General features: G+C 33.6%; 2 protein-coding genes across 9 annotated transcripts in view; one reads left to right on the forward strand and one right to left on the reverse strand.

Moving 5' to 3' along the window:
- Positions 1 to 6126, forward strand: LOC107665653 (deoxyribonuclease-2-alpha-like). 4 transcript variants are annotated; one of them, XR_001631580.1, is made up of 8 exons: positions 1 to 126; positions 383 to 499; positions 1691 to 1850; positions 2343 to 2433; positions 2536 to 2700; positions 3784 to 3996; positions 4955 to 5419; positions 6015 to 6126. XR_001631580.1 is itself a non-coding variant. In XM_016456625.1 (7 exons), exons 2-7 carry the CDS (start codon positions 408 to 410, stop codon positions 5347 to 5349), a joined length of 1116 nt encoding a protein of 371 aa, XP_016312111.1. In that variant the 5' UTR covers positions 1 to 126; positions 383 to 407; the 3' UTR covers positions 5350 to 5991. The 4 variants fall into 4 exon arrangements, 3 of the variants coding, with proteins under 3 accessions (XP_016312111.1, XP_016312113.1, XP_016312114.1); XM_016456625.1 differs by lacking the exon at positions 6015 to 6126 and having other exon boundaries at positions 4955 to 5991; XM_016456627.1 differs by lacking the exon at positions 6015 to 6126 and having other exon boundaries at positions 391 to 499; positions 4955 to 5991.
- Positions 6127 to 9345: 3219 nt separating this feature from the next.
- The window catches only part of LOC107665651 (ral guanine nucleotide dissociation stimulator-like 2), a 26070-nt gene continuing 24981 nt past the window's right edge, over positions 9346 to 10434 (reverse strand). For all 5 annotated transcript variants that reach the window (XM_016456620.1, XM_016456619.1, XM_016456622.1 and 2 more), the window contains one exon: positions 9346 to 9996. In XM_016456620.1, coding sequence (XP_016312106.1) covers positions 9815 to 9996 — 182 coding nt within the window. In that variant the 3' untranslated portion in view covers positions 9346 to 9814. The remainder of the gene's footprint in view (positions 9997 to 10434) is intronic.

Raw genomic sequence — 10434 nt, forward strand, 5'->3', positions numbered from 1 at the left:
TCTATGTCCGCATGTGAAACTAATGGACCTGCTGCAGTTGACAACACGAGGAATTAAGTTTCGCTCTCTGATGGACTGACAATATCCACGTTTTCGCTATCAGCAGCACGCCTGCCTTCCATTGAGGTAAGGTTCAAATTTATGTCCAACTTGTATACCGATGATAATTTATTAGCTATTTGTAGTTCAGTCATGCAGTTTGTTATTAGACCATAAGCAATATAACTCGTATATTAAAACGTAAGTATTAAGTGCAATAAACCGCTATGCCAGAGTGAATATTTAGATTGTTAACGTGCAGTTTTGCAACCGAGTTAAAGTGATGATGAGAAGAGTTGTTATTGTATTTGAACATTTGATGTACACTAAATTAATGCTGTAGTCTTTCAGGTTCTTTCACTTCCATCATGTTGTTTCATGTCCTGCTCCTCCTTCATGCGTCAGGAGTTGCTTCTTCCTCCATCTCGTGTTATGATGATCAGGGGAAACCTGTAGACTGGTTTGTATATTTTATATATTTTTTAAATGACCTAAAAACACAATACATGCAGCATCTTGAATCACAGTTGTAGAGGCACGGCAGTTCATCTTTGTACACTGTCATGTATGTTTTATTCTGTATTTTATTATACAATATTCCATAGTTTGAAGTCCTAGTGTTATATATATTTTCTATGATCATGATGGGTAGTTGACATGGCATGTCAAGCAGTGTCCAGTGTACACTACTGTTCAAAAGTTTGGGGTCAGTCAAATGTGACAGTAAAAGGTGCAAGTGTCAGTAAAGACATTTATAATATTAGAAAGACGTATTTCAAATAAATGCTCATTCTATTCATCAAAGAAAAACAGGATTCCACAAATTATTAAGCAGCACAATTGTTTTCAACACTGATAATAATAAAAATGTTTCTTATTAGAATGATTTCAGAAGGATCATGTGACACTGAAGACTGGAGTAATGATGCTGAAAATTCAGCTTTGATCACAGGAATAAATTACATTTTAAAATATATTCAAATAGAATTTTTTTTTTTAGATTGTAATAATATTTCAAAATATCACTGATTAAATGAATACAGTCTTGGTGACCATAAGTCTTTAAAAAAAAAAAAAAAAAGATGACCCCAGACTTTTGAATGGTAGTGTACTTAAGCTAAAACTACTTAAAATAACTTTATTTTTGAGTTATTTGAGTTGTTGTATATGCAGTTTCATGACCTTATATTAATTAACTTCACAGCAGAACAATATAAGTAAACAGAAATGGCTACTTAATGTAGCCTAATAGTATTTGTATTAATATTAATAATATAATATTTTTATAGAACAAATGTAATATAATTTATTATAGGTTAATTATTTTCTCTGTTAATTTACAGTAGAGAGATATTTTATTGTTATATTTGGTGTAGGATTCACTTTGAATATTTTCACGCAGAAATTGCTAGTAAAGTTCACAAATAACTACACAGAAACCATAAGTAACATTGAATTTAACATGAAAGTTTGAAGTAGAAAAACTGAAATGGTGTATTTTCTTGTAACACATATTTCTATAATCTTTGTTTTATTTACAAGAAGAATTAAATCTTTTACAGTGTGGGTTAATACATAAATATAGTCGATGTAAAATGTAATCATCGATGTGAAGGGTCATATTTCCCTTATTTCTGTCTCTCCTTACCAGGTTTTACTTGTACAAACTCCCACACCCGCATCATGAGCCTGTGCAGGAGGGGCTGAAGTATCTTTTCATGGATGGAGAGAGTGAGGGATGGATGGATGGGAAGACTTTAGTTAATGACAGTCAAAGTGCTGTTGGTAGAACAGTAGGGCCTTTATATGAGGTACAGGTCACACTCTTTACATAACAAATTATCTAAATTAAAAAAATGAAACATTCAGATCTGTTTAAACCATCTTCTGTTCTTTCATTATCAGTCATTTTCTGGCTGATTTTAGAGAAGTTACTCGGCTTATCCTGTTCTGTAGTCTGCACATCTTGCCAGTTTTGCAGAAGTATAAAAACACTGAGTTTGCATTTCCATTGCAAGGTTTAATTATAAATCTTTGTCAAATCTATTGAGATTTAGAATCACATTTACCAAACAAGTTTTTTCTGTTTATACGCATGCAGCAAGATCAAACTGAAACTCAAATGTAACAAACTGAAACTCAAATGTATGGCTTTAGGTGCACATACATATTTCATAATGTGTTATGTCACATGCTTTAGGAACTCAGGCTTTAGATCACACGCTCCTCACAAGGCATCTGATCCATTATCTCATACAGTCATGTTTATTATGAAGAAACTTTGAGCTTTAACTTTCTTCCAGGGCGGTGATGTTGGATACATCTTATATAATGACCAGCCACCACAACAGACACATTTTGGAGATGCAACCAGGTCTTGTGGCCACACCAAAGGTGCTGTTTTAGTGCAGTTAACTGCTTAAAATGCTATTAATGGAATACAAACAAACATGTATGGAGGATCGTGTTAATATACACTCTTTTTCTTTGTTCCAGGAGTTGTTGTCTTCGACAAACAGCAGGGCTTCTGGTTGGTCCACAGCACGCCTCATTTCCCCCCTCCTAAATCACAGGGACAGTTTTCATACCCCAGTTCTGGCATAAGTAATGGACAGAACTTTATCTGTGTCACATATCCTTTCGAGCGCTTTCAGACCATAGGTATGACTCCAATACATGTGACAAATTAGTGATGGTTAAAAATGGGCTTTTTTGCATTAAGTGAGTCTAAACACTGGGATAGTCCACCCAAAAATTCAAATACTCACCCTCATGCCATTCCAAACATGTAAGACTTTCTTCCACAGAACATAAAAGAAGATATTTTGAAGAATGCTGGCAACCAAACAGTTTTGGTTCCCATTGACTTCCATTGTATTTTTTGTCCTTACATTGGAAGTCAATGGGAACCAAAAATGTTTGGTTACCAACATTCTTCAAAATATCTTCTTTTAAGTTCTGTGGAAGAAAGAAAGTCATACAGGTTTGGAATGACATGAGAGTGAGTACATTTTTATTTTTGGGTGGACTATCCCTTTAATGCTATAGTTTGTGACTGTAAGTATGAATCAGGTGTGTTAAAGTGAACAAGATTAATATGATCTATGCATGTTTTACATTTTCATATGCTTGATTTAAAGTGAGTCTGATGTTGGAAATGCTGCTTGAAATGCTTCTCACCTAACCTTTTCATGTGCAATTTCTAAAGACAAAACATTTATGGGATGCAGTTGCCATAGTGACTGTTATAGTAATCCGTCTGACACAGTAACCATAGTGACAACACCTCTCACTGTGCTGCTCTTTCGGTCCATTTTGTCTTGTGCTTAGTCTTATAAATCACAGCATTATCAGACTTTCCGATAAAAGTAATAAAGCAATAAGCCAGTATTTCTTAACCCTGTTCCTGGAGGCACACCAGCAGTATACATTTTAAACTATTCTTAACCAAACACCAGACATACCTGATTCAGCTCATTAGCTTGTCACTGGAGATGCTAAGGCCTGAATATATGGGTCAGATGAGGGAGACATACAAAATGTGTATTTTTGGTGTGTCTCCAGAAACAGGGTTGGGAAAGTTTGTACGAGTCAAGGCTGTATGTTTCAGAAGTGCCTAAAACCCCCTTTACATGGTTTCAAGCGGCTTATTTATTCTGTAAAACAGTGAGTAATATGTTTGTGTGTGCGTGTGTATACATATCTTGTAATGCGTTTTATTTCTGTGATATATGTTTTCCACAGGTGAGCAGTTGAAAATCAATCAGCCTCACATATATGACTGCAGCATCCCTGCTTCTTTGGCCGCTGCTGTACCTGCTATGGCTCAACTCTGTAAACACACACTGGGCAGATGGGACAACACTTCCTCCTCGCCATCCAATCGCAGTGTCCCACTCCTCTCACTGGCTGGGACAGAGTTCATTAACTTTGCAAAAGGTGCATCATTTGCCAATGGTAAGACTCATTTTTAATACTGATGTAATGGTGAAAGTGACACTTTAACGGCAGCCAAATGAGTTAAACGATCAAGATTTAAACATTTAGCTCTTTTTGTTAAACAAATATGTTCTGGTCATGTTGAGGATGGATTCTTTCATCCGCTTGCACTGTTTTTAAAATCATTTTTCTATGTAAATATGTACTAGATTGTAGTGCTGGGCGGTATACCGGTTCATACCGAATACCGGTGTTTATTTTTGTTATGATATGAATTTACTGCAGTATTTCCTCTCTCAATCAGTAGAAAATATGGTTAACACCCGGTCATGCATGAAAAAAAATACCATCATGTACCGTGAAACCGGTATAATTTTGAAAAATACCGTGATAGAAATTTTTGGTCATACCGCCCAGCACTACTAGATTGACATATTTGACAGTTCTGATGCATCTTGCTGTTATTTTATTCCATGAAACACTTGCCAAGTTAAAAGAAGTTCAGCTTATATACACACCTAGAGCCCTATGATATCTGCTTAATTTTTCCATTTTATTTTTTTATTTGATTTTTTCCCCCCCCACATTTTTTTTCACGTTTTAATTTTTCTAGATTCTGTTTATTTATGTTTTAATTTTTCTGGACTCCATTTTAATGGTCAAATTAATTTTAGTAATAAAAAAATCATGCCTAATTCACTAAAATAAAATAAAAATAGATGTAAGATTTACTAAAAACAATTTTAACTCAGAAATTGCTGGTAAATTTCACAAATAATTACAAAGAAACTGCAGGGTAACACATTATATTTAATGTGAATTTTTGAAGTAGAAAGACTGAAATAGTATTTTCTGGTAAAATACTCCAATAATCTTTGTTTTATTTACAACTTCGAAAAATTGTGTTTTACAGACTATGTATTTTATAAAAAATAAGAAGTAATACTCACTTTTTTACTGTTTCTTTCATAATCAGGTCTGTATCACTCCTGGGTGGCACCTACACTTCAGTCCGACCTGCTGGTTCAGTTCTGGCGTCGCTCCACGGGCATCCTTCCCTCAGACTGCTCTCCAAGCTGGAAAGTCCTCAACATAGATCTCATTTCCCCAGGCCAGAGAGTTACGTTTAAGGCTACAGGGGACCATTCGAAGTGGGCCGTCAGTATGGGTGGCAGTGCTGGAAGTGGGACGTCTAGCGGCTGGGTCTGCGTAGGAGATATCAATCGTGACGAGGCGGAGGAAAGGAGAGGCGGAGGTACGTTGTGCCGTCAGGATGCTGCAGTGTGGAAGGCCTATCGCTCGGCCGCCCTGCAGTGTGAGACCTGTGGTGGAGAAGTGCAGACGTGTGATAAAGCCGCACGGTATCGCTGAAGCGGGACACAGAATAAAGAATTCAAAATCAGGGTCATGCAGAACGGCAGCCAGTGTAGGTGTCAAACAGGTATGATTATGAGGTCAAACACTTTATATATATATATATATATATATATATATAGCAATTTTAGGGCAGTAATAAGGTAATTGATTTAAATGCAAAAGCAACAGGAGTGTACATTTATGATTGCAATCTTAAATTCATCTCATGTATAATAACTTCAGCAAAACTGGCTATAAATTTGATTTTAATATGGTACAGCTTTGTTTTTTTAAATCTGTGTATATGAATATTTGCTTGTGCCATGATCACATTTTTTTTTTTTTAATAAGTGTTAGAAGGTGAGAGTGTGATTTCTGCAGGATTAAACTACAAGGCAAAACAATGTCTATTTTCAAATAGAATCAAATTTTAAACTGTTGTTTAAACAAACGGGTAGCCAAACCTCAAACTTGAGACAGTGTTGCAATTAGGTGTCTTGAGTGGCACCGGAACTCCACATATTAGCTCGAACCTCAAGAAGCCAGAAGTGCATTATGGGAATTAGGCTGGGATGTGTATAGTAAAGATGTGTTTAATCCTTCAGCTTTTGTTTGCTGTATTACACTGAGGAAAATAAAAGCACTTCATGTGTGTAATTACATTTGTTTTTCTGCTTTAGGTTTTCACAAATTCAGGGCTACTGCAAAATATGCTGAATAACTCAGGGTGACTAAAGCATCCACTAGTGAGCTCAAAAAGAGGCCTAAATGAATGAATATACTGTAACTTCAGTACATTAAAACAAAGAAAATGGGAGATTAGTGTAAATAATAATAATAATATGTATAGTATACATTACCATTCAAAAGTTTTTTTCTTTTTTTAATTGATCAAAAATACAGTAAAATATACCCAAAAGTTTTCCTGTCATGCCTAAACTGAGAATATATATATATATATATACTGTATACATATTTCACATTAAATTCAGTACTATTTCAGACTAATTCACATTAAATTCAGTGTTGTTTCTTTGCAATTTTTGCAATTTCTTTATAAATAAAACGTAAAATATTTTATGAAATGATATAATATATACACCCATGTTTTTCATATTATAAAATAATATATTTTATTAAAAAACACTAGAAATTACAAATAAACATGTAACACTTTTCACTTTTCTTGTAAAATATACCCCAATAATCTTACAACTTCTTTACAAATAAATTAGAATAATCTTCACAACATCAAAAAAACAATATTTTAACAGTGTAATAATTATATAATTTATTTATTTAAATAAATAAATAATTTATTTTTATTTTATAGCTGCAGAGAAGACAAAATGAGCAGGACACTAATCAACCAGCTAGCCACAATTGTGTACTGGCCAACACTGAGAACCCCATCATCCCAGGAGCTTTGTAAAGCTCTCTTCTACCCCAACGCAGCTGCTCATAATCAGCACTTAGGTGTTATCATTGGTGTAGGAGGGATAAAAGTGCTTAAGCAATCAGAGAGCAATCATTTCATTTGATTGCAAACACACACACACACACAAACAATGCTTTCTCTCTCTCTGATGCCAACCTAAACAGGCCATGGTTTATGTACAGAAAACTGTATTACTGTGGTACCTTTTAGTCAGTCTATTTTTAGCAATATGTTCTTATTAATATGTCCAGCAACAGTAGAATGATAAATACATAAAAGCCATGAAGTGTCATGGAAATTAATAGAATTAAAAAAAAAAAAAATCAGACATTTTTTAGTCAGTATAAATGTTTCTATTTCCGCTTGTTGTGAGTGCAGTACCTACAAAATTATTTTTTAACAATCCTTAAAGGGGTCATATGATGCTTTTTTTAAAGATCATTATTTTGTGTATTTGGTGTAACAGAATATGCTTTAATGTTCAAAAAACACATTATTTTTCAAATACTGTACATTATTGTAGGTGACATCTATGTCAATCAATAATGAGATCTTGAAGGCAAGAATCGGGTCTGAAAGCTGTCAGTTGTATCAAAATTAAAGTTTATTACAAGAATAGGAGGTATGTAGTGCATAAAGGTGTCAGAATACAGATCTGACGGTACAGGACTGAAGCTGCAACATGCTTTTCACTGCGCAACACACCGGAACAACAATCACACAAGAGCACCTGAGAATAAGGCACTTAACAAACCAGTGACCAAAAACAAAGACCATGATCGAAAGGGAATACTAACTTACTACTTACTCAGTGTTTCTACTATTTTCATTAAAGAGTAATTGAAACAGTTGCCATTTTTCCAAGATAAGCTTTCAAAACTGTAGTATCCTACATTTGTTGTCACATGGCCTCTTCACATAGCATGTGGCGACCAGTTATCATCATCTTAGACAAATAAAAACTTTTGGCAAATGTAGTAGATATACAGACATTTGCATACTATATGTGAGTGTAGTATGATAGTATGCTGTTCCGAACATAACCAAAGACTGAAATGAAACTGACCCCTCTTCCGTGCTGAGAGCTCTCGCATGCCTCAGTTCCCACAGAGACATCAACAGCATGCAAGAAAGAGAACGCAAGGTTCATTAGGGTATTTTTGATGATCGCAGCATTTGTCGGTACAAAAATAGTGTCACAGGCAAAGCTTTGTTGCATTTTTTTAAAGGAGTTGATTTGGTATCAGAGAACTGGAGACCTGCAGTACAACACACTTTCGGCTCTGTCCCAAAACCTAGTGAGCTGCCTACATAGGCAGCACTTTAAAGCATTATATGTGCTCCACACTCAAAGCCTGTTCCAAATGTAGGCTGCATGATCATGCTGCCTTCTTAAACGCTTTCTTTTGGCTTATTTTTATGTACACCCAGAATGTGGAAATGATTACATTTCATTCAATACTGGAATTTAGTAATTAAAAAAATAGGTAAATACAATTAAAATTGACTATTTTATTCAATATTTTTGTGCTACTGTACACACATTACCTTTCAAAAGTGTGGAGTCAGTAAGATTTTTTTTTGTTTGTTTTGAAGGAAGTCTCATGCTCACCAACGCTGAATTTATTTGATCAAAAATACAATAAAAACAGTAATATTCTGAAAAAAAATTTACAATTCAAAATAACTATTTTGTATTATAATATATTTTAAAATGTAATTTATTCCTGTGATCAAAGCTGAATTTTCAGCATAATTTTTTTCAGGGTTCTCTGATGAATAGAAAGTAATAAAAAAAAATTACTAGAAATAGAAATATTTTGTAACATTATAAATGTGCTTACAGTTGCTTGTGATAAATTTAATGAAATGTTGCTGTTATTTTAGCATCACTGAGATACTATTATTGTTTTTTATTATTAATATTGTGAATCGGTTTTTATTTTTTATAATTTCAGTTTAGTAATTTTGTTGTTATTGTCATTTTAGTAGTTGTTTATACATGTCTATACAATTTGTATACATTTTTATTAAAATTATAAATGTTGCCTTTCTGTTAACTGTATATATATATATATATATATATATAAAATTCTATTTTATTTGTTAACGTATTTTAATGAAAATCTTTTTATGGTTCTAATTTTAGTTTCAGATTTAGTTTTAGTTAACTATAATGACCTTGCTGAATAAAAGTATTAATTTCTTTTGAAAAATTTTACTGACCCCAAACTTTTGAAAAGTAGTGTATTATTATTCTTACTAGATTATTGTGCTGTTAGCTTAGAAACAAACAACAAACAACTGAAATCAATTGTAAAGTCTCCCTTGTTCGGCCTGCCAATGAAGGGTGTTTCAAATTGGTCACTTATGAATTTGTTGCCTTAGATTGTTTTACACAAACTTTTTACTAGGTTTTTGGAACAGAGTCACCATAACCATATACCATAGCCATAATTAATATTTAAAGCGAAAGCGCATAGTAAGCAACTATCAGCTGCATACTTGGTGAGGACATTCTAGAGCGGCAATGGTTTTTGCAGCTCATCTTCAGGTGGGTTTTTTTCAGTAGCTTTTTGCCCACGCAGAACAGCTCAGTGTTTTGAAATGTTAGACAGGTGTAAGTACCTTCTGTAAGTGTTTAATTATGCTGGGATCTTTTAGCTGCTCTATCTCCATTTGATGTTCATTAATAATGCAGGATTTTGAGCAATATTCTTTAACCAATGGGACTGCTAGCTTTAGAGGTAGACGGGGGAAGTACTGGAAATGCTGGCATCAGCAAAAGGTACGTGATTCTGTCTTGAAATTCATTATGGATTTATGAAATGCAAAAACAGTGCAACGTTTAGCAGTAACTAACATCTTAGTTACCAAGCCATTTTAGCCATTTTAACCAAGCTTTCACTCAAATTACTAATATTAGGATTTATGAAAATGACTTATTTGAGTAAATTCTACAGTTACGTCAAAGAGCTCTGAATTAAATATTTTGTGTCTTTTCTTTTGAAAGTACTTGGACGTGAATATCCTGTTTTTATGTTAAAATAGTGTCCGGACTAGTCTTCTGCCCTTGGCTTTGATTCGTGGAAAGGTTGCGCTGGTTTCATTGCCAAGATTCGGAGACCCTGTTGGTGTATTTCCTCCTCTTCTCCTTAACAGGAAGTCTACGCTAGCTGAAGACATGGCATAGAAGACGTTTCCTGTGGGAGGTATTATTAACTCTGCAGAGGGAGAAATGAAAGACAAAGAAATACTCAGAAAACCATAAAAAACAAGTAAAAAGTGGTGTGATTTTTCCTTAATCAGTTTAAATAATTTTGTTAAAATGTTTCATTTTTCTGAAAATATATTTCTATAAATAATTTGGATGAAATTAAAATATAATTAAATGTTTAATATGTATTTATATACTGTATATATACACTACTGTTCAAAAGTTTGGGCTCAATAAGATTTTTTTGGAAAAAGGTTGCAGTTTTTAAATAAAAAAAATACTAAATTAAATTAAACTTTAAAAAATTACAGCAAAAAAACAGTAACATTATTACACTTTAAAATAACTTGTCTTTTTTAATATATTTAAGAATGTAATTTATTCCTGTGTTGGCAAAGCTGAATTTTCAGCATCATTACTCCAGTCTTCAGTGTCACATGATCCT

Source organism: Sinocyclocheilus anshuiensis, unplaced genomic scaffold (assembly GCF_001515605.1).
Source record: "Sinocyclocheilus anshuiensis isolate Anshui unplaced genomic scaffold, SAMN03320099.WGS_v1.1 scaffold980, whole genome shotgun sequence".
NCBI lineage: Eukaryota > Metazoa > Chordata > Actinopteri > Cypriniformes > Cyprinidae > Sinocyclocheilus > Sinocyclocheilus anshuiensis.

Coding starts and splice junctions, on each gene's coding strand:
- LOC107665653 (XM_016456625.1), top strand. CDS start 408: ATGTTGTTTCATGTCCTGCTCCTCCTTCATGCGTCAGGAGTTGCTTCT. Junction 1,851..2,342: donor CAGTAGGGCCTTTATATGAG/GTACAGGTCACA, acceptor ACTTTCTTCCAG/GGCGGTGATGTTGGATACAT. Junction 2,434..2,535: donor GTCTTGTGGCCACACCAAAG/GTGCTGTTTTAG, acceptor TCTTTGTTCCAG/GAGTTGTTGTCTTCGACAAA.